Raw genomic sequence first — 22,838 nt, 5'->3', positions numbered from 1 at the left:
GGGTGGGGGTAAGCCAAGGAAGGCAGATATTTTCTCTCCTTAAATGACCACCAGAGCTGAAGAGCCACAGTACTGTGGGGCCAGGCCAGGTGAATGCTTAGCATTCATTTTTTGGACACATTCTGTGATGTCTCAGCCACTCATTCAGGTGATATATATTGAAAGTTTACTATGTGCTAGGTCCTCGGTAAGTACTGGGAACTACAGGATGGCACAGTTACCCCAACATGGGTACCCCTTATTGGCTGCAGCTCTTCAGCCACAGGATCGCTGGGCACAGGGCTTGGTGCTGAGCAGACTACCTTCCTCTTTCATAAATATTCTGTACCCAGTGCAAGCTTGGGTGTTCAATACAGCATTAGAATCCACCACTCCTCTGCAAGTGCTTTCCTCAAGGTCACCAGTGAGCTTCTCATTACCAAATCCATTAGCCCTACCTAAGACCATGCTTCATGCCTCCAAAGCTGTGCCACCCAATGGAACTTTCTGCAATGACGGCTATGTTCTAGTCTGTGCAGCCCAATGTGGTAGCCACTAGCCACATGTGGCATTGAGCACTTTAAATATGGCAAGTGTGACTGAAGAGCTGAATTTTTAACTTTAATTACATTTAAATAGTCACACATGTGGCTAGTGGCTCCTCTGTGAGACAGCACCGCTCTAGAGCATTCGATCTTGTTGCCATCCATCCCTTTCTGGTAACCCTATGCTCTTAGCTTTGTGACACAGCATTCTTCTGGTTCTCTGTTAGCTCCTCTCTGTTTCCTCTTACTCCTCTTGCTCACTAAAAATAGCATCCCCCCAAAGTGTCTGTGCTCTGCCCTTCTCCCTCTGCTTTCTGCACTGTATTTCATGTCTGGCGAGGCGGCCCCTGGTTTCTAATTTGGAGCCGTGTGGAAATGACACTCAGCACGGTCTCTAGTCCTCACTCCTCTTTTTGGCTTCGGACTAGCATTTCCACCTCTAGCCTGGTGGTCACTTGGGCATTCTGCAGTCGCCTTGGATTTACCATACCCCTAACTGAAATAATCATTTCCATGTCCTTCTAACCCCTCCTCCTCCATCTGGCTCTGCTGCTTCTTTACTGTTAATCTGTTTTCCTTTTCTCCTTGGTGTCATCTGTGACATGCCTCCGTCTGTGTTGTCCCTCACTCCCTTACTGTTGTACAGTCTTGAGATTCCTCACGCACAGTGCTCTGCCTTTGTTCTCAAGGGCTCTATCTCTTTTTTTATAATAAAAGTCAATGCTTATTGTTGGAAATTTACTATATTCAGAAAAATACCAAAAAAAAAAAAAAAAGGAAAAGAAAACTTGCTCATAATTGTAACATCCCAAGAACCATTTTTAACTTTTTTGGTGTGACTTCCCACATATAACCTTCCCTAACCTCTTGCCTGGATTACTGCGGCTGTGAACGCTTGGTGTCTCCCCCACCCTAATCCACTGCTATTTCCCAAGGCTGATTCTCATCATATCACTCTTCTGTTCTGCTCATAAATCTCCAGAGGCACCCAGTTGTCTACTGCATTAAGTTTGTCCCCACTGATGGGGCGTCATGCCAAGCCGACCTCTGCTTTCCTAATGCTCAACAGCCCTGATATGGGAAATGTTACTGACACACCACAGTTAGAAATGCCCACAAAAGCAAGAAGTCGTAGTATCAGTTATGGTTGGGAATAGATACCTATTTAGCTTGGCTTAAATTTAATAAGCACTACTATTTCCTTCCTTTTTTCTAGGAAGCAAAACTCCAGGCTGAGCTCGGTGGCTCACGCCTGTAATCCCAACACTTTGGGAGGCCGAGGCAGGTGGATCACTTGAGGTCAGGAGTTTGAAACCAGCCTGGCCAACATAGTGAAACCCTGTCCCTACTAAAAATACAAAAATTAGCCGGGCATGGTGGCGCATGTCTGTAACCCCAGCTACTCGGGAGGCTGAGGCGGGAGAATTGCTTGAACCCTGGAGGCAAAGGTTGCAGTGAGCTGAGATCATGCCACTGCCTTCCAGCCTGGGTGACAGAGAGACACTCTGTCTCAAAAAAAAAAAAAAAAAAAGAAAAGAAAAAAAAAAAAGGAAAACAAAACTCCAAAGCCATTACCTTTTAGATTGTGGTAGACAGATTTATTGTATTGGATTTTACTTCTTTGCAAATTAAAAAAAGTTTTTGTCCATTTCAGTCCGTGAGATAGTTGCAGTTTCTAGTCCTATGTGTGTTTTCTAATTACATAACATACAAGTCTGTAGAGTTAAGCATTTCCCTTCCCCTGGAGAGAACTTTTTTCCAGAGCTGAGAAACTCACACCCTCTTTGCCTAAGACATCACCTCTACTGAGTCTTGATACTTTGAGTCAATTAAAAATGAATCAATAACTATTTATTGCATGCCTGCAAGCAATGGGCTCCTCCATTGGACAAAGATGTCCTGAGCATTCTTAGAATTTGGGGTCTTCCTGGCAATGGACTTGGCCCCTTAACAAAGGCCATGCTGTATCTTGGTGATTGAGCATCCAGCTGGTTTTTGCCTGCCTGATGGCTCACTGGCCCGAGCAGGGGTATGGCTCTGCTCACACTGTGGCCTCCTCAGTGTCTGGGAGGTTTCGTGGGAGAGGAGGAGGACTTTGTCAAGTTTTGCTCGGTGGCCTGAAATTTAATCTTATGCTCATTGAGCACAGATTTAGTTCCTAATGAATTCTGTCCTCAGCTGTGTCTTATTTGTCTTTTAACAGCTCCCTGGCACATGTAAGCAATTAATAAATGGTTGCTATTATTAGGATTATGATTATACAGATGCCTCTGCAAACATTTTCTTTGTCTCTGCCTTTTCTCGGGCTCTAGACTAAGTGGCCAGCTGCCTCCTGGCTGTCAGGCACATTTGCACCTTTGCCTGTGCTGTGATGTAGGCTCAGCCAAGCATGCCTTCCACCCTCCTCCCCTCCTATTAAAATCCTGTTCACACAGTTAGGACCTTTCTAATGCCTCTTCCTCACATGCAGCCTTCCCCCAGATTAGAGCTCATTGCATCTTCCTCTCTACTCTGTGTTGTTTCTTTGTACCCCCCATAGTAAGCTGTGGTCCTACCTGTGATAACTTCAATTGTTTACATGTCACACCCTCAGCCTCTCTCTTGAATGTGGTGGAGACTGTATTTACAATGCTCACCCTGCCAATCTCAGGACCTTGCATAGTTCATAGATGTTTGTCTGATTCACACTGTCATAGAAATTCCAAAGCCACCAGGTCTTTGTTAAACTTCTTCAGGAAGAGTAGAGTGAGTGCCACAAAGTCCTGGCCATATATCCCAGAGACATTCTCACTGCTTAGCTGTTGGGTTCAAGGCCTCTACCAAGGATGAGGGGGCTTGGGGCAAACAAATGACTTTGGCACTGGACTCCAGCAGGTGGAGTTCTTTGTATTTTCAGAGCTCTCCAGGAATCATAACAATACTTCGTAGAAAAAATAGCTTATTGTCAAAAGTTAGAGGTCCACCTTGCCTTTTGGGGCCCTGTAAGCCACGTTTTCTTGAAAATAAAATAACGAAGAGAAAAATAATTATTCTTATTCATGTAATTTTTTGCTTTTGTAAAAGAGAGACCTGTGAAACACTGGGATACCTAGCTTCTCAATGCATCAGTTTTCTTATCTGTAAAATAAAGAGGATCATAGTACCCATATCACGGGGTCTTCTGAGGAGTAAATGTTTTTATGCATATAAAGTGCTCAACAAATAGAGCTTTTATTATTATTATTATTATTATTATTATATATGTGCTTAATAAATGTTAGCAATTTTTATCTCATTACCACTAATGCACTAATGGACATTGTCTAATAAATAATTTCTATGATGTTGCTAGCACGAGAGAGACACAAATCTTTGAGTTCACCTAAGCTACTGTTCACCCTGAAAAAACTCAAGAAATATCAATAATCTCAAACTTTTTTATTTTAATAGCACTAACTTTCTTTTTTTAAATTATACTTTAAGTTCTGGGATATATGTACAGAATGTGCAGGTTTGTTACATAGGTATATACATGCCATGGTGGTTTGCTGCACACATCAACCCATCATCTACATTAGATATTTCTCCTAATGCTATCCCTTCCCCAGCCCCCCACCCCCTGACAGGCCCTGGTGTGTGATGTTCCCCTCCCTGTGTCTATGTGTTCTCATTGTTCAACTCCCACTTATGAGTAACATCACTAACTGTCTAATAGTTGTGCATATCCATTGTCATGCGTCACTGTGACCTGCCGTCCCCCACACACATAACATCAGGTTTATTATACCACACTAGCCACTTGATTCACCTCCACAGTTGATTGTAGGTATTAAAAAAGAAGTATGAATGGCAAGGAATAAAAACTGAATTCTTTCTCTTACAGTGCTGCAATTTTGGGGGTGGGGCAGGGCTGAAAATTGCAGTTACATGGTTATTACAAGGCAATTACCTCAACAGTACTCTTCTTTCTCGCTCACATTTCAAAGGAACACATGTCCAAAGGGCCTTCTTCTCCTTTAATGGTCTTGACGTTGTCCCATCATACCTAAGTGCAAAACTATGACAATACTTCTCTTCCTGGTTGCCAAAAGTAACATGCGGGGGCGCCTCACAGTTGTGAAGGGAGAATGGCCTCTTTATGGTGGCTGGCTTGGAATTATAAATATTTTTATTTCTTCCGTAGGAGATGGCTCATGGAAGAGAGGAGACAAACACGACTTTGAAGCTAAGCAAGCATACTCGTCCCTCCAGACAGTCACTCTACTGAGGACAGTGAAACCTGAGTTTGAGAAGTTTTCCATGGAGGTGAAAAGTTCAGTTGAGAAACAAGGGCTCAATATGGAGGATTACGTAAGTGCCTGATTATGAGCCTAGACCTTTAGCATCCTGAAAACTGTCTTCTAATTAAATCAGAGATGACAGAGTGTCCCATTCTGAGCCATTCAAAAATTCCTAGGTTCAGGTCTGAATGTCACTGTTGCCTTCTGTGTGTGTGTGTGTGCGTTTTTTTTTTTTTTTTCCTTTCTGGGTGGTTTTCCTCCTTCCCTCCTCAGTATACCCACTATCATCTCTACCCTTCACTTACACTTTTTCAGCTGCTGCAGGAAGGACAGACAATTGCTTTTTCATGGGCACTTGTGGTGGTGCTGAGTAGAATGTCTGTAGACTTCCATCACGTATTTGACTAAGAGGGTTTTGGGGGAGAAGGAGGATGAAGGAGTGCCAAAGATTTGCATGCCTAATTTTTTCAAAGCTTGGTGGCAGCTGATATTTGGGGTTTTAGGAGACATTTTCTTTTGGCAGCCTGGCTTAGCGTTCTGGCTAGTCTGCTTGTGGATGGTGTTGTTGCCTCTTTCTGCTGTAAGTTGCTTCCTACTCACATATTGTAGGGCTTCACATTCCATTAGTGCTGTTGTTACTAGTGCATTTCAAGAGTGGACAAGAGTCAGAACCTCATTTCAGACTGAGGATTAAACAGAGGGATTCATCTAAGAGCTGGCACCGCAGGCAGCTGACCACACCTCATTTGGCATCATTGTTTTGACTGCCTCTGACATGCTTTGCTACGTGGCCAACATGCCACTCCTGTAAATCCTTTCTTAGAACAGGATGAGTGATGGGCACCTTGGGCTAGTTGAGTAGGTGTGCTGGTCTTCAAAACTAATCACTCTACAGCATCCCAAATTGAAAAGGAGCACCTTCTTCCTCCTTTTCTTTTTTTTGAGTCAACATTTTGCTCTGTCTCCCAGGTTGAAGTGCAGTGGCACGATCACGGCTCACTGCAGCCTCAAACTCCTGGGCTCAAGCGATCCTCCAAGTTCAGCCCCCTGAGTAGCTGGTACCAAAGGTACACACCACCATGCCCAGCTAATTAGAAGCACCTTCTTAATGATAGGCATATGGCCTGGATACTCTCTGCCCAAGTTGGATAATGATCAACTTCATAAGAGATGGCCACTTCCAAACAGGATTTCTCCTAGTTTCTCTACTTGAGGTACCACAGAGTACTGGCATTGGCCTCAGAGCTGCCTTCTGAGTCTAAATCTAGCACTTCTGAGCTGTGTGATCTTGGAAAAATTGCTCAGTTTCCCCGATTCAAATTACTTTTTCCTGTTGGGAGGATTTCGGATTATTTACCTGAAGCATTTAGGGCCATCCCTGTCAGAAAGTTAGAAAAAAATAAACTGTACCTCTTTTGTACCACTGTTGCAAGATTATACCTGTCTTTATAGGAATTTGTTATCAAATGACATACAAAGGATCTTATAAACATTTTATTAATGTTTTAAATGTTACATATACTATACTCACATCATTTAAAATACCTTTTGACTTTTTAAATCAGTGCTGTCTGGTAGTTATACAATGTGACCCAAAAAAGTGAGCCACATATAGAATTTAAAATTTTCTAGTTGACATATTTGAAAAAGTGAAAAAAAAACCCAGGTGAAATTAATTTTAATAATATATTCCAATTAACACAATATAAACATAATATTTCAACATTTAATCAATTAAAAATTATTAATGAGATTTTAATGTATTTCTTGTACTATGTCTTGGAAATCCAGTGTGATTTTACACTTACAGTGTGCAGAGGCCTTGTTCGAGTGCTCAATGGGCCACACATGACTAGTGGCTACCATATTGGACAGCGTGTTCTGAATTATGAAAGAAGTAGGGTTTCTGCAACAGAGCCTACGTTTAAGGAAACATGTGATAGTGTTGTCATCATCCAAATCCTTTGTCTCAGAAATATGAAAGAACACAAAGGGTACTGAACTTCCTTCAGTAGTGCTGCCAAATGTAGCCTGGGCCATTATTGAAAACATCAAACTCTTTTACATATGCCACTGTATATTGTTTTACTTTATTAGGTTCATATTAATTTTATGGTTTAAAGACTCAACAGTGGTGCCATGTTGTCTGGTTTCCTCTCATTGGACAAAAGTTGGTATTCCAGCCAGGAGTGGTGGCTGATGTCTGCAATCCCAGCACTTTGGGAGCCTGAGGCAGGCAATTGCTTGAGCTCAGGAGTTGAAGACCAGCTTGGGCAACATGGTAAAACCTCATCTCTACAAAAAAATACAAAAATTAGCCAGGCATGGTGGCATGCACTTGTAGTCCCAGCTACTTGAGAAGCTGAGGTAGGAGGATCACCTGCACCCAGGGAGCTCAAGGCTGCAGTGATCCGTGATTGCACCACTGTGCTCCAGCCTGGGTGGCAGAGTAAGACCGTGTCTCAAAGAAAAAGTTGGCATCTCACTACTGGGTAATTCTTCTTGATTATCTGTTATTCTGTGTTCATAATATTAAATCTTATTTTAATGGTAGTCTAAGCAAAATCTCACTGGAAAGGTATACCTACTACAAAGATTTATAGTACATTCCAAACCTGATAAGAGCACTTTAGAGATTATTTGCAGCCCTAGATTACCATACTGCTTCCCTCTGATGGTGGGCCTATTCAAACTGACTTTATAAATAAATAAAAATTAGAATTTTAAGTAGAAGTTAGAACTAACTATAATAACTTATGTTAGTTCTGAAGATGTGTCCATCTTTTGTATGTATGTAGGTTTTAGTGGGGGTTTTTTTTTTTTTTTTGAGATGAGGCCTCCCTGTGTCGCTCTGGCTGCTCCTGGGCTCAAGGGATCCTCCTGCCTTCGACTCTGGAGTAGGTGGGATTACAGGTGCACACCACCACGCCTGGCTGAGTTGGGCTGTTGTGAACACCAGCTGCAGATGTTTATTAAGTTAGGTTAGACGGGTGATCCTGGTAAGTATCATGGGAAGGAACTATGGGAGCCAAAGAGCCAGCACCTGGTGCGGCTGGGTTCGCAGAGACTAGTCTTTGATCTAGTGTGGTGGGGAAGCCTGTAGGAGTCTGGGGTCTTCTCTCCAGACTCAGTCTTTTTGCTTTTCTTATTTGTGCTAATGAGTTGTCTCATCTGCTTACTTAGAACTCCAGTTCATGATGCCCATCATGAGCTCTTCGTTCTCTGCTATCCATCTCGAATTCAGTGACTTTGGTGGACTCTCTCATTTGTTCTAAAATTTACCATGCATTTTCCAAAGAATCACATGACCTAGGAATAGTGACAGTTTTGTTTCTTTTAAATTCTTCTACTTTTAAGTATGCTTAATTGAAAGTGTACTTAAGAAGCTGGGCACAGTGGTACATGCCTGTAATCCCAGGTACTTGGGAAGCTGAGGTGGGAGAATCGCTTAAGTCCAGGACTTTGAGCCCAGACTGGATAACATATCAAGACCTCACCTCTAAAAAAATAAGTAAATAAGGTAATTTTTAAAAAATATAATTAAGTATATGTATACTTAATTGAATTTTAGTATTAAATATATTGAATTAAAATTAAGTATAATTAATTAAATTAAAACTTTAAATGGCCTTGGGTGGGATCCCAATATGTATTAAACAGAAGCAGTGATAGTGGGCATCTTAACTTTAATGTAAAGAGCATATAACAGAATTCATATCTGTTCACATCACCACTTAAGCATGATGTTTGCTGTGGGGTTCGGGGGACACTCTTTATTAGACTGTGGCAGTTCCCTTTTCTCTCTTGTTAGTGAAGTTTTTTTCTTTGGCAAAATTATTCCTTCTAATACGATAACTGAAACAAAAATAGCACATCAAGCATCAAGGTTTGTATAATGTAGGTTAAGGAAAATCTTTGGACATAGATTTTTTTACTTTAGGCGTTATGTATCGTATGATACCGCTGACTCTATTTCTTATATGTAGGTATTGCATTCATCATATTACCATGTTGTCAGCATCCTTAAAAAGGTTATGATCTTCTGAAAATGAAAAATTTGAAACTTTAAAATATTTACAGACTATACTGAAGCATTGAGAGGATAGAGTAGCAATGATGTTTTTAGTAAAATTAATGTTTCATATTTATAACTTACCAAATTTTGATGGATTAATGCCATTTTGTTTTGGTAAAATTGATCTCTTCTCTCCTCTATCCATCTCTTGCCCTCTCTCTTTTTAATTGACTTTTTAGTAGAGGTAATTGCACACTTACATGCAGTTTTAAGATGCAATACAGAGAGATTCCTTGTATACATTTCCCAGTTTCCCGCAATGGTAACATTTTGGAAAATTATAAGATCACAACTAGGATATTGACACGGATGCAATGCAATCATTATGCTCAGATTTCCCAGTTTTACCTATACTCTTCATATGTGTGTGTGTGTGTATTAAGTTCTATGCAATTTTATTCTGTGTAGATTTGAGTGTTTGAATTTTATCAAATGCGTATTCTTACACATATTGTGATACTCAGTTTTTCTTTATTCTGTTATAAAGTTGTGATGTGAGTTGCATTAGTAGATGTTTCTGATTGTAACCATTTCTGCACTCCTAGAATAACTCAGGACCATCTCAACCTCAAGACTGAATCGTTCTATTTCCCAGTTCATATTTTGGAGAATATACTTATGATTGAACCTACACATGCCTGCCTAGGTGGAGATTTTCAGGCTGGGTTGTCTCACATGCTATTAGCAGCCTGTAAATTAGCTTCCCTGAGTCCAGTGTTCACTCCTGTTTCCCTCAGCTTGGGTGCTACATGTGTGTGGTGTGATAGAAAATAGGGTTGTTTAGGGCTAGTCTATCACTGGGGCTGTAAGTGTTGCATATACTATAATTGTCTAGTTATTAGTACATGTATCTTATGACAGTGTCCTCACTATTCCTATGGGTACTATAATATTAAAAAAATGCATTTGTTCTTTTACTAGTGAACCAAGGGGAAATCTATTCCATTCTGATGCATCTTTTTTTTTTTTTTTTTTTTTTTTTTTTGAGACAGAGTCTTGCTCTGTCGCCAGGCTGGAATGCAGTGGCATAATCCTGGCTCACTGCAACCCCTGCCTCCTGGGTTCAGGTGATTCTCCTGCCTCAGCCTCCCAAGTAGCTGAGATTACAGGCACGTGCCGCCACGCCTGGCTAATTTTTGTATTTTTAGTAGAGATGGGGTTTCACTATGTTGGCCAAGATGGTCTCGATCTCTTGACCTTGTGATCTGCCTACCTCAGCCTCCCAAAGTGCTGGGATTACAGGCATGAACCATCTCGCCCAGCCTGCATCATGTTTTAATGAGGCTCAGTGACCACCACTGGAGGCAGTGCAGCCCAGTGGTTAAATACGCAGGCTTGGGATTTCATAGACCTGGCTGCCTCTTACAATTCTTATACCATGGGAAATAGTGTGGAGATAGTAATGGGGGTTCTGAGGACCATCTGGAGGTCACCTGAAATCTAAAGTGAGAAGTAAAGCCCTACTGCAGAGGCTCTCAAGTGTCAGTGGGGCTCTAGGTATGGCTCAGACAAGTTTTTGCCAAGTACCCGCCTGGCCTTTTCTGGTGGTTTCTATTGGGTTGCCCATATGTGCAGTGGCCCTCACTCAAGGGCATCTTAATGGTGGTGCTTGGCCTCTGCCCATGAGCAGTTCCAATTCCAGAGCACTGGTATTTGGTTTTAGAATGCACTGTGTGGTGGCCAAGCCAAGATTAGTTGCATCCCCTGACTCCTGCCTGGGTCAGTGACTTTCTTTTTCCACTACATCAGTCTGACCCTTTTAACAACAATGTACCCCATAAGGGGGCAAACCCATGACCTGAAGATTATGTGTCTCAGGCTCTACAAGTGAGCCTGGCAGCAACACAGGCTGAAGTATTTCCTTCCTTTCCCTGCACCCCACCTGCCCAAATACACACTTGTAAGATACTGATTTCTCTTTCCTCTTTCAGACACTTGGCAAAGTCTGGCTAGGACTTCATCTCCTCTTCATCCTCAGTGACCTGGTTTTCCTATTTTTTTCTGAAGTATAAACCATCATTCCTTTGATAATCAGATGCTGTTTATTGAGTGCTCCAGAAATATGAATGTGAGTCTGATCCTGGAAAATGAGTGGTCCCATTTGGGGTGGGATCCTCACCCCCTAAAAATACTTGAGCAGGTACATAAATATCCATGACTGTGAGCTCTGGGGGCCCATGAGAGCTGCATTCTTATGCCAGCATGCACAAAAAACAACATATACCTTAGTGTAAAGCACTCTGACACGCTGGTGATAATCACAGGAGTCTGGACAGTTTATTTTGTAGCAGATCGAATGTGGCATATGTGTGAAAATATCCATGTTTCTAGAGAATCGAAATTAAACAGTGAGTTCACTTTGTTCTTTAGTAAGAGGTACCTTTCAAATTCATTCATGTTTTCATGAGCTCGTTAGGTGGATGTTTTCTTGACCTAGGGTGTGTTAACACTTTATAATTATGTACAAAATGTTGTGTGTAAGTGCACGTGTGTATACTTTTGGAGAGAAGGGTCAGCATCCATCATCTGCTTCTTAATGGGGGTCAGTGTAGCAAAAAGTAGAAAATCATTGAATTAGACCATGGCTTGTCAGTATTCCATTCACCCAGTTACTGTCCTGAGCCCTGTTTATTCACATGGATAGGGTACGACAACATCATGTATGTCAGGTTGCACTGAAAAATCACTCCCTTGGAAGAAACTAAACAAAGACCTAAATGCTTAAATGCTACCTTATCTTACATGATAAAAACCATTAGTTTTATTTCTGAAATGAAAGATATATTCATTTTTCCATTCTGGACTAGGGAGACAGTTCAGTCTTTTCAATTCCCAGTGTTTTTGCATTATGCTTTTAAGAGTAGACTTAAATTTGTCCCTGCTACTATTTCTCATGTTAGACTGAGTCAGTGTGGGAGACAGATGTTCCTCTCAGTCAGCTTATTTGGCTTTTCTGGCCTGTAAATTTCACTTTTGACTTGACCCACTCTCCTGATTGTGTTTGGCACTTTTGAGACCCATTCACTGACTGGCCCTTTAACAGTTGGTTCTGTCTTTGGGTGAAGTTCACATTCCTTCCCTCATATTGTTGTTGTTTAAGTCAAAATAATATACAACTTTCTAGATTGAAAGGGCCCAATATAATGAATTAAATGATACACAATTAAATGATACACAACAAATTAAATGATAAATAATACACAACTTTCTAGATTGAAAGGGCCCAATATAATGAATTAAAAATACATTCATAGTACTAAAGAGTTATAGATAAACATGAATCTTCTTTTCTGCCATTCTCTACTTCTAACTCCCATTTCCCTAGAGACAATCATCATTAATGTTTTATCTGCTTTTCTGTTGTTTCTCTCCACATTTCTAAAATTGATTATCCATATTGCTGTTTTTGATAGTAAAAATTTTGATATTATCTCTTGACTTCCTAAAGTGGAAAAAGATTTAGCTAGCTCTTTTATGTACTCTTTCTCTGCCAGTTCTTCCTTTTCCTTCTACCTTCCTAATACTTTGTAACATAGTTTCTGGTTAAAAATACATTCATAAAATAAAATGTGAAGAAAAGCTTAAAAAATTCAGAGCTTTTATTATTATGACCATATAAATATTTATAGTAGGACCATATAGTATTCTACAATTACATATCCTTTCCAGTATAGCTTTTTGTTTCTCTGGCCTTACTAATTGCCTTAGTTTTTTATTTGCTTCTGTGCCTATGTAGTTCTTACTATTTCATTTTCACTTTCTCTGCCAAACATTTTAGATAATGTTGATTTTTTAAAACCCTTTATCTTCCTGCTCTAATCTAGAGTAATTTATTTCTCCAATACCACCTGGAAATGTCCTTCAGTTCTCTCTTATATCTCTTTTCTCAGGTATCAGATCTCCTTTTTTCTTAAATTTCCCCATGGTTGTGAAGAAGAAAGGAGGCATGCATTTTTTTTTTTTTTTTGAGATGGGGTCTCACTCTGTCACCCAGGCTGGAGTGCAGTGGTGCCATCTCAGCTCACTGCAGCCTCCACCTCCTGTGCTTAATAGATCCTTCCACCTCAACCTCCTGTGTAGCTAGGACTATAGGCGTGCTTCCATGCCCAGCTAATTTTCGTATTTTTAGTAGAGACAGGGTTTCATCATGTTGCCCAAGCTGGTCTTGAATTCCTGTGCTCAAGCAATCCTCCTACCTCAGCCTTCCACAGTTCTGGGATTACAGGTATGAGCCATCATGCCCGGCAGGAAAATCTTTTGAGACTTTGAGTATCAGAAAACATTTTGTTTAGTCTTACATTTAATTGACAGTTTAGCTGGGTATAAAATTTTCTTTGAATATTAATTTTCCTCAAAATTTTGATGCTATTACTCTGCTGTTTTGTAGCTTTTGGTGTTACCATTCTGATTATTTATATTTTTCATGCTTTCTTTTTCTCCATCTCTAGAAGCTTTTAGTATTTTCTCTGTATTGTTGATTGTATCAGTAAGGATCTAGTCAGGAAAATAGAGCCTATGCCAGGTGATTCAACAGGGATTTAATATGAGGAATTACCTTTAAGATGTAGAAAGAGCTGAAACGCCAAATGCAAGAATAATGCAAGCCAGAGATTAGCAACAGCAGAAAGCATTACCACCTGTAGAGCTGGAAGGACCAAGGAAGAGATAGTTTTCCTAAGACTCCAAAGGTAGGGTTGCCCTGGGAGATAAAAGGATAGAGTAAATGCAGGTTCTTCTAGAGATGCTGCCCAAGGCAAAGGGAAAGTGGGAGAAATATCCTGGCTTTTTTGTTCTTTCTGGTGCTAGTCTCCCACCAGTGCTTCTTCTTGGCTGAACCAACTAGATGTCAGCTGACAGGGAAAGGGACCTGGAGGAGTGATTTTCATATGATATAGGGCAGAGCAAAGCAGATGAAGGGAGGGGAATGAATTGGAGGGGAATGAAATAGGCAGACAACTGTACTCACTGGCGTTCTGAAATTTCACAATAATATGAGTGTTTTTACATCCTTGTTATGAGCACTTTTTGCTTGCTTTTTCTGGAACTTTAAAATGGGATGTGGCTCTTCTCAGTTGATTCTCTAATTTTCTCTCCTATTTTCCAACTCTTCTTTTTTCTTTTACTTTCTGAGAAATTGACTCAACTTTACCTTCCAGCCTATTTATTGAATTTTTAATTTTTGCTGTCATATTTTTAATTTCCAAGAGCTCTCTCTTGTTTTCTGTGCCCCCCTTTTAAAAGATAGCACCTTGACTTGTTTCCTGTATACAATATTTTATCTTTCTGAGTGCATGCTTTCATCAGTTGTAGAATACACTTTAAAAAAATATTTAAACTTATCCAAAATTGAGATTCATTTTATAATTGGTGGACTGTTATAATTTAATAAGTAGAATTTTTTCTTTCTAAGGGCAACTTAGAAAAAAAGGTGCTTCTTACAATTGCAGGTATATTACATTTGTTGAGATAAAGTTTTTTCCTCTGAGAACTAAATCAGAAGGAAAAAAAGAGATTTAAAAAAAAATTTTTTTTTTTACTTTCTGCATAGTGTTTGCCTTTCAAGTTCATTTTTTTCTATTAATTTTGATCTCTTTCTCTTTTATGTTATAAACTTTTCCTAAACTTTTGGTAATCCTTAGCTGTTTATATTTAAGGGTGAGCCACTATGGAGCTTTCCAGAAGCTCTATGTGTATGAGTGGAACTTGTTATAGTGGTGAACTTTACTATAGGGTAATAATGTATCAAGCTTGTTATTCAACGGATTATCCCAAATATGAATATCTGGAAGTTGCTTATCTTAGGTTGTTCGGTTTCACTACAAAATTCCCCTCCAAATTCCTTCTTGAGGGTCATAAGGCTGCCCTATATTCTTGGGGCCCAGGGAGTGAAAGTCTCACCTTTAGGACTGCAGACTTATTACTTAAACCCAATTTTCAGTTTTATGCTTCACCCAATCTTCAGCTATGCCTGGTACCTTCCTGTTCAGATCTTCTTGGCTTCAACATCTTCAGACAATAAAACTAACGCCTTTTGCCTAGATGGTATGGGCACTTTCTTCTCTGTATAAGGTTAGGGAGGAGATCCAACTCAATTTAAGGTTGAAAAATGGGATATTTACATAAAAATAATTATGACAGCTCCTTATACAGACTTTCAACTAATCTTGCTATTTTCAGTGCCACTGCATCCCCCACCTCCAGAGGTGACAGTGACTCCAATTCTAGAGCCTCTGAACTGGATTGGCTTTGCTTCTTGTTGGAGTTCCCTGCCACCCTTCTGTGTACACTTTGGTTGTAGTTTTTCAGTTCTATTGAGTCAGTTACCTTTTCCGAACTTCCAACATTTTGTTGATATTTCTCACTCTGTCACCCAGGCTGGAGTGTGGTGGCGCGATCTCGGCTCACTGCAACCTCCGCTTCCCAGGGTCAAGCAATTCTCCTGCTTCAGCCTCCCGTGTAGCTGGGACTACAGGCGCCAGCTACCACGCATGGCTAATGGCTAATTTTTGTATTTTTAATAGAGACAGGGTTTCACCATGTCGGTCAGGCTTGTCTCCAACTCCCGACCTCAGGTGATCCGCCCACCTCAGCCTTTCAAAGTGCTGGGATTACAAACGGGAGCCACCCCTCCCGGCTTGTCGATATTTCTTACCTGCTATTTCCTTTCTGTACTCTTTAGACGTATAGGTTTATGTCTTAAAACATTTATTTATTTCATTTTGGTGGGGATTTTAGAAAGAATCTGTGTTTATATGGCTGTGATTTACCTGAAGTCTGTTCTGTATTGTTGACTCTCAGTACCATGCAAGTGTTCAAAGATGGTGGTGCCATTTTTTGTGGGGTGGAGGTGGGGTGGGGAATAATCTTATCAAAGCAGGGGAAAGAGAGACAGGATGTATTTGAGAGAGCGAGTGAACATATGTTTTGGTCCAAAATGCCCTAGCTCCTTTAGAAATTCCCATTTGGTTATAGTTTCCTTCTAAGGGCTGCTTTTCTTCATTTACTAACTCAGTGCATTCTTTTACCCTTGTGGACATACCTGACTTCTGTGGTTCTTTAAAAGCAACTACAGACAAGCAAAACACACGAACAATAATGCATACCAATTGCTTTGCCAGGTAACAACAAAAAGGGTGGTGTCTTGCAGGTTTGTCATCTTGGTATATGAAGACTGTTGATTTTACTTTATGTCTGGAGCTGTTTCCTCTAACATAGCTCTTTGTTGGCTTTTAAAAATGCGTCTTTCCTACATGGACAGGAACATCATTTAGGGATCCTGTTCCCAGTGTAAGGAGACTTTTAGGTTTTAAAGTAGATTTTAAAAAATTGAGCTGACTCAATTTTAAGGTAAAAACAGGGATATTTACATAAAAATAATTGGAGATATTTGTGTCCTGGCAGGTTATTTGTAGTTTATCACAGCATAATGTAGCAATTTTATACCCTTTCTACAATCTGTTAAAACTCTTTTGTTGTAAAATAAGAGAGAATAAGGTGAAAAAATTTGAGGATATAAACTTGTTGAAAGGGCCGCAGTTACCTTCCATTGTACCCTTAGAGAGCAGAGACCATCTCCTCTGAAATGAATCCACTCTGTAGTAATCTCCATTGTTGCAGACAGCATCCTTCTAGTGCCAAAGGAGGGAAGGCAGGGTCCTGACTGTGGCCAAGCTCAGCGGACTTGGGCTGAGAAAGCCCTTGGCTAGGTCCCTCATCTTCCTGGTGCTTCCTCTGTTGTGCAGCCAGACATTTGGTCCCCCACCACAAGGAGCCTTCCCATTCCCTGGATTTTGGTATTACATGCAGGCAAACAGTGTTTTTCTAATAGTCTTAATTTAGAGGCTGAGTTTCATTGTTGTTATCTCGGTATGGAATTTACTTAGCCCTTATTGACAAATCAGAGTCCCAATAATCACAGGCACCCCTTCTCACCCCCCATTTGAGGAGAATGTTGTTACAATCAAGTATTCTGCTGCTTGTAACACTACATCAGAAATGTCTCTTGGAAATTTTCATTACTCCAGCTTTAAAATACAAAGGGCCAGCTTTTCTTCAGCTCTAAACTGTCACCGTTCTATGGTGTGTAACTGTTTCTCAATGCAAAACCCACCGTTGTATACACAAATTAAGTAATTGCAATGTTCTGTGTCCAATATGTGTTTGCAAAGATACAGTTGCAAGTGTAGTTTTGCAAACATAAAATTAGAGCCTAGTTTTTAAAAGTGGGTCAGAATTTCTCCAGTGAATTTCAGAGATCAGATATATATATATTTTTGGTTTTGTTTCATTAAAGAAAGTTGTGTTAGTTATAAAGAACATGTAAAGTACATTTTAAATAAAATAATGCTGCATCCTTAGTACTTTGGCTTTCAAATTCAGTTTTATACTTCTTAATGCAACCTCTGTTCTTGTTTTTGGGGTAGAATTTGGTAAATGCTGTTTTTATTTCTAACCAGGTATTCTGAGCAGGGGGTGATTTTATAACCTTGGATATTTGCTCGTTTGAGGTTAGCAGGCCACCCGTAGCTTGTTTCTTCTCCTTATTTAGAAGTGAAAATTTAACTAATTAAACAAATACCCCAGTAGTAAGCAATGCACAGCAGTATTGATAGGGAGGTGGGATGTGTGTTTGGGCATTCCCTCTCTCCCAGGTCTCCCTCTGACACTCAAATATGAAACAAGAGGTTGAGGAGCAGGTGGTTTATCTAGCCAAGGTGTTTGAAAGGGACTGGATTTAAAAAGTAATTGTTTAGAATAGCCCAGACCTCACATGTTGGAAAGTCTAAAATGTTGAAAAACAATGCTCTAATTTCCTTATATGAGGGAGAAGTGTCAGCATTAAAGCTGTTTAAACCAACTTGGAGCTGGGTGTGGTGGCTCACTCCTGTAATCCCAGCACTTTGGGAGGCCAAGCCAGGTGGATCACCTGAGGTCAGGAGTTCAAGACCAGCCTGGCCAACATAGTGAAACCCCGTCTCTACTAAAAATACAAAAAAGTTAGCTGAGTGTGGTGGTGGGTGCCTGTAATTCCAGCTACTCGGGAGGCTGAGGCAGGAGAATCACTTGAACCCAGGAGGTGGAGGTTGCAGTGAGCCAAGATCATACCATTGCAATCCAGCCTGGGCAACAAGAGCGAGACTCCTCCACCTCCAAAAACAAAAACAAAAACAAAAACAAAAACAAAAAACCAACTTGGATTTTGATACTAGTTTTGCACAGAAGCAGTATGGGAGGTGACATTATTTGAAAAGTTATCAGATCATCAATAAAATCTTGGCCAGACACTTCCTGCCCTCTTGCCTTGTACAATATCATTTAATTGGAATTGTATACTCCTAGAGAAAAAATTTTAAGCTAATGGGAGAAGCTAATGGGAGAAATAAAATGAAGCTGTATTTGCTGCCCTTCCAGTGAGACTGCAAGGCTGGGCTCTTCTGCTGGAGCTGCATCTGGATAGAAGGAGGCTTTCCCCTCCCCTCCTTTGCCCTCACTCCCTTTCTTTAAAGTCAGCTAGGGAATAATTTGTCCATATAAAAAGGTCCTTTCAGGCACTGGAGGGCTTTGCTAATTGTATTTGAGAGAATAAAGGTAAACTACAAGTTGGCTTTTAACAACAGAAAAATAATGAGTTCGCATGGCAACATGTTTAATAAGATTAGTTTTATTAGGAAAATGTAATCAAGTGGACTGAGGTGTTGCAGGAGGAATGGCTGATTAAAAGCCATTCATTTTCTCTAGCTAAAGAACTATCAGTTGGCTTTCAGAACTCATTTAAATAAAGAGGTATTAAAATCTAAAAAATATACATTACTCCCATTTTCTTGGACTAAAAGGGAAACTTGTTTATTCCTCTAATCTTTACTTAGCTTTAGTTGTGCTAAAGTAGAAAATTTGAAGAACTTGGGAATCTCCTGATTAGAGTGTTTTTTGTTTGATTGTAAATAAGTATTTGCTTGCAATTGGCACATATTGGCAGGTATGGATTTATTAATTTCAAAAATACTATTGAAGTGGTACAATCTGAAAATGTGAAGAGCCACAATACCTGTAAAAAAGGTCTTTTCCAAGCAATGAGCTTCATTTTGTCCTTCTGAAAGGTAGTCACTGTTTTTTTTTCCATTATGTGTGGTAATGTAATTAATTTCAGTTAGAAATATGTTTTGCAATAATGGTGACAATATACTTAAATATGCATGACTAAAATAGCAATGCAGCGTGGGAATATGTTTTATAATTGAAATGCTATGCTATTTTCTTTTTTTTTTCCTGTATGAAGGAGAACGGCACTTCAGTTAATTTGGCCAACTTCTTCACAATTGAAACACAATTTAAATTCTTGTTGGAATAGTCCGATCACTTAAAATATGGACTATAGACACATTACCAGTTCAGCCTGTAGAAAGAACAGGTATTAGCTCCAGCAGTTATACCCATCAGTGTAACTGAAGGAGTCTGAGGCAAAACTGTAGAGGGTAAAAGCTCAGATTTCCTTTTTTTTTTTCTGCCTTTCTCACCCCTTCCAATGCCTCTGAGCACCTCAGGGTCTCAGTATCCTTTTTTTTTTTTTTTTTTTTTTTTTAACTTGGTGAGGACCTCTAATGCACAAAACATTAGAGGTTCAGTAGAGTAGCTTTACCAGGACATTGCATTTAAAGGAGGAACCTGGAAAAGGGAGGCTTAAAGTAAACAAATTTAAAGGTGATATTTTGCTGTCAGTCACAGGAGATGAGAGTGTCCCTCAAATGCCAGGATTTACTCCTTTGATAAGAGAGCCCTGCTCATGAGACATGTCTTCAGTCAGACCACCTGATGGCCACATTCACAACTTAAACTCCCTTGCATGAAGTTTTGCATTGCACTAGTAAAGTGGAAGCAATATTACTCTGCACTTTAGATCATTTGACAGGACCCAGAAAGGCATGCTCGCGTAGTCATCCTTCCAGCTTGGAAGAAGAGAGACTGACAGGCCACTGCCAGCTTCCTTGGCCACTGTACTAACCAAGGACTCTGGTGTTTGATGCTGACAGCAGCCACAGTTTTTTAAAGTCTTAGGGCAGAGTTCTGGTTCATAAGGCCTGGCCATTGATGCTGCTATCCATGTGGGTGGATGTGGTGGAGGAGCCCAAGGTAGTGGTTCAATAAATATTAATTGATGGGTATTAAAACAATCGATGACCCAAGGGCATGCCACCTCGTGTGCCAGAGACTTTAATTTGTTAAATGAAGTAAACCACACTGAGTTGCTCTTGGAAGTTATGAAAAATGATTGTAAAGGTTTTTTTTTTTCTTTTTTTAAGCTCAAGCACTTTGAGTGATAGTAGCCAAAGACAATAGTCCCAGCAGCCGAGTGTAGACCCTCCCCATGGCCCTGCAAGCAGTGTGTATGTAGTAACAGTTTTAAGTGATATCCTTTCTGGGGTCCAGCCAATTGTTAAGAGAGAGGAACTAGGATAATATATTACTGGGGATTCAGCCCTCTTACTGATCATAAAATTTCAAAGGAGCTCAAGCTGTAGGAAATTAGTTTGGATTAGTATTTATCTTCTGATTTTTTTTCTCCTCTGGGGTGAACTTGCTTCTTCTATAAAGATCTTAAAAAATCTGGCCCCACAGACCGTGATTTGGAGGTGGGGAGGGGGGTGCAGAGAGGATTATTTTTTGTATAATAAACAATATGACTATTGGCCTGAATTTGAAGACCTTTATTAATTATTTCTTCTACCCAGATATCTCTATGTGGAATAATTACTAAATCACTGGTGTTGGAAAGTTGTGTTTATACCCTATCTTAAAGAGATTTAATTTCTTTTTTTCTTTTGAGACGGAGTCTTGCTCCGTAGCCCAGGCTGGAGGGCAGTGGCGTGATCTACGCCCACTGCAAGCTCCGCTTCCCAGGTTCACGCCATTCTCCTGCCTCAGCCTCCTGAGTAGCTGGGACTACAGGCGCCCGCCACCACGCCCCGCTAATTTTTTGTATTTTTAGTAGAGATGGGGTTTCACCATGTTAGCCAGGATGGTCTCGATCTCTTGACCTCGTGATCCGTCTGCCTCAGCCTCCCAAAGTGCCAGGATTACAGACGTGAACCACCGCGCCCGGCCAAGAGATTTAATTTCTTTGTTAGTCAACAATTCTGTGTGAGATTGACATACCAGTTTTCCCACTGTTGCCACACATATTATATTCATTTCGATCTTAGGTTATTTTTCCTTTTCTGTGCTCAGTGGTGACATATATTTATGGTAACCATATGTTCAAGAATTCCTTGGATTAAACAGATTTCAGATGTGGTTTATTTGACCTCTCAGTGCACATATATTTTTGTTAACCACTTGACTCTCCCTATCAGCACGCATATAGTTAAGCCTGAAGATGGTTGGTGATTGAACCCATATATGCACCCTCCAGCACTCCCTGAGCTCCTCCTCTGGGTAAGGTATTGTACTATGTGCTGTGAGGACAATTTAGCACCTGTGTTGGGGTTCCCTGGTGGGCCAAAATAGATGAGTAGATATGAGCCTCTTAAGTGAGGCAAATACAGGGAATCCAAGCTTAGAACTAGAGACGCATTAGACACATTTAAGAAATAGTGAAATAACCCCGCTTGAATGGATGGATTTCTTAGAAGAGTGGTTTGGAAAGATCTGTGTCCTTTTGAAATTTGTTCCTTCCTTGACTGCCAAAACACCATCATCTCCAAGTTCTCTACCTACATTGCCGCATCCTTCTTTGTCTTCTTTGATGACACCTTTTTTTTACTTGCTCCATAAACATTGATGTTTTCCAAGCTTTTTCCCTTGGCCCTTTTCTCTCTAAACACTATTTCTAGGCAACACATCTGCTTGCCTGAGCAGGATGTTCACCTCTATGTGGATAACACCTAACCTTCTATCTCTGACTCCAACCTCTCTCCTGAGTGACAGCCCCAACTTCCAGTTTCCCGCTGGCACCTCTGCCTAAGTAGCACTGTATCTATCTATCTATGTCACCTACTGACTACTCCATTCAGAGCTCTGTGACCAAGCCTGGAAGAGGAATCAAGGAAGACGAAAGTCTGAGTTCAAAGAGCTTGTTTTGCCCACAGAAGAGTGTAGGAAGGCAAGGGGATAGTAGCAAAAAGTATGATTTCCAAGGATTTTGAAAATTGAGCCGTTCCAGGCGATAATAAGGTCTACAGGCTTGCTACCAAACTGGTGGTCTATGGACCAGTGGCATTAGCATCACATGGGAGATTATAGAAATGAAGAATCTTAGTCCTCCATTCCTCAGATCTACTGAATCATGATCTGCATTTGAATAAAATCTTCAGGGGGCACTGTCTGCACATTAAAGTCTGAGAGACATTGGTAGAGAGTTTGTGCATAAAAGTGAATTGATGAAATTGAATGGAGATGAAATATGGCGGGCAAGGAACCAAGAGTTTACAGTGTTGAATGAATGGATAATGCACAGGGACATTGAAGTGGCTCACCAGAAATGCCATAGAATGTGGGTGGAGAAGAAGAATGTGAGCTGACTTCTGACCTCCGTAATGTATTCATTATGCCCTGAGAGTGAGGGAGGGCACTTGTATCAGTTGATAATGATATTTGACATATAAGATTTTTGATGTCTCAGTTCTTTGAGAACACTCTGGTTAAGACGATTTCTTTTCCCTTTAAATTCTGCATCTCAGCTCTTAAAAAATTATAGCAGATCCTTAAATAATGATGAATTGGCTTTGTCAGCAGTGGACCTAAAAAGATTAAGCCTTCTTTTCTGGCTTTATGTCAATTTACAGAATTCTTTTCAACAACCCTAAGGCTGACTAACAATCTAATATCCAATGTTACCTTTTTTTTTTTTTCATGGTTCATATTTTCCTGACAGTTAATTAAAAGTTGTGTTTGATAGGGCAAACTTTCTTTCTTTCTTTTAATCCCTCCTGATATGCAGATAGCATCTTGGAACTTTTTATACTTGCTAGAGAAGTCATATTAAGT

The 22,838-nt window shown here is 40.2% G+C and overlaps 1 protein-coding gene across 6 annotated transcripts in view; it reads left to right on the top strand.

The window, feature by feature from the left end:
* Nucleotides 1-22,838, top strand: part of NPR3 (natriuretic peptide receptor 3) — an 84,398-nt gene that overhangs the window by 23,691 nt on the left and 37,869 nt on the right. For all 6 annotated transcript variants that reach the window (XM_034960210.4, XM_057302309.2, XM_063604523.1 and 3 more), the window contains one exon: nucleotides 4,687-4,853. In XM_034960210.4, the coding sequence (XP_034816101.2) occupies nucleotides 4,687-4,853 (167 nt within the window). The remainder of the gene's footprint in view (nucleotides 1-4,686; nucleotides 4,854-22,838) is intronic.

This window comes from Pan paniscus, chromosome 4 (assembly GCF_029289425.2).
Source record: "Pan paniscus chromosome 4, NHGRI_mPanPan1-v2.0_pri, whole genome shotgun sequence".
Lineage (NCBI taxonomy): Eukaryota > Metazoa > Chordata > Mammalia > Primates > Hominidae > Pan > Pan paniscus.
This window is presented reverse-complemented; position numbering and strand designations above follow the sequence as displayed.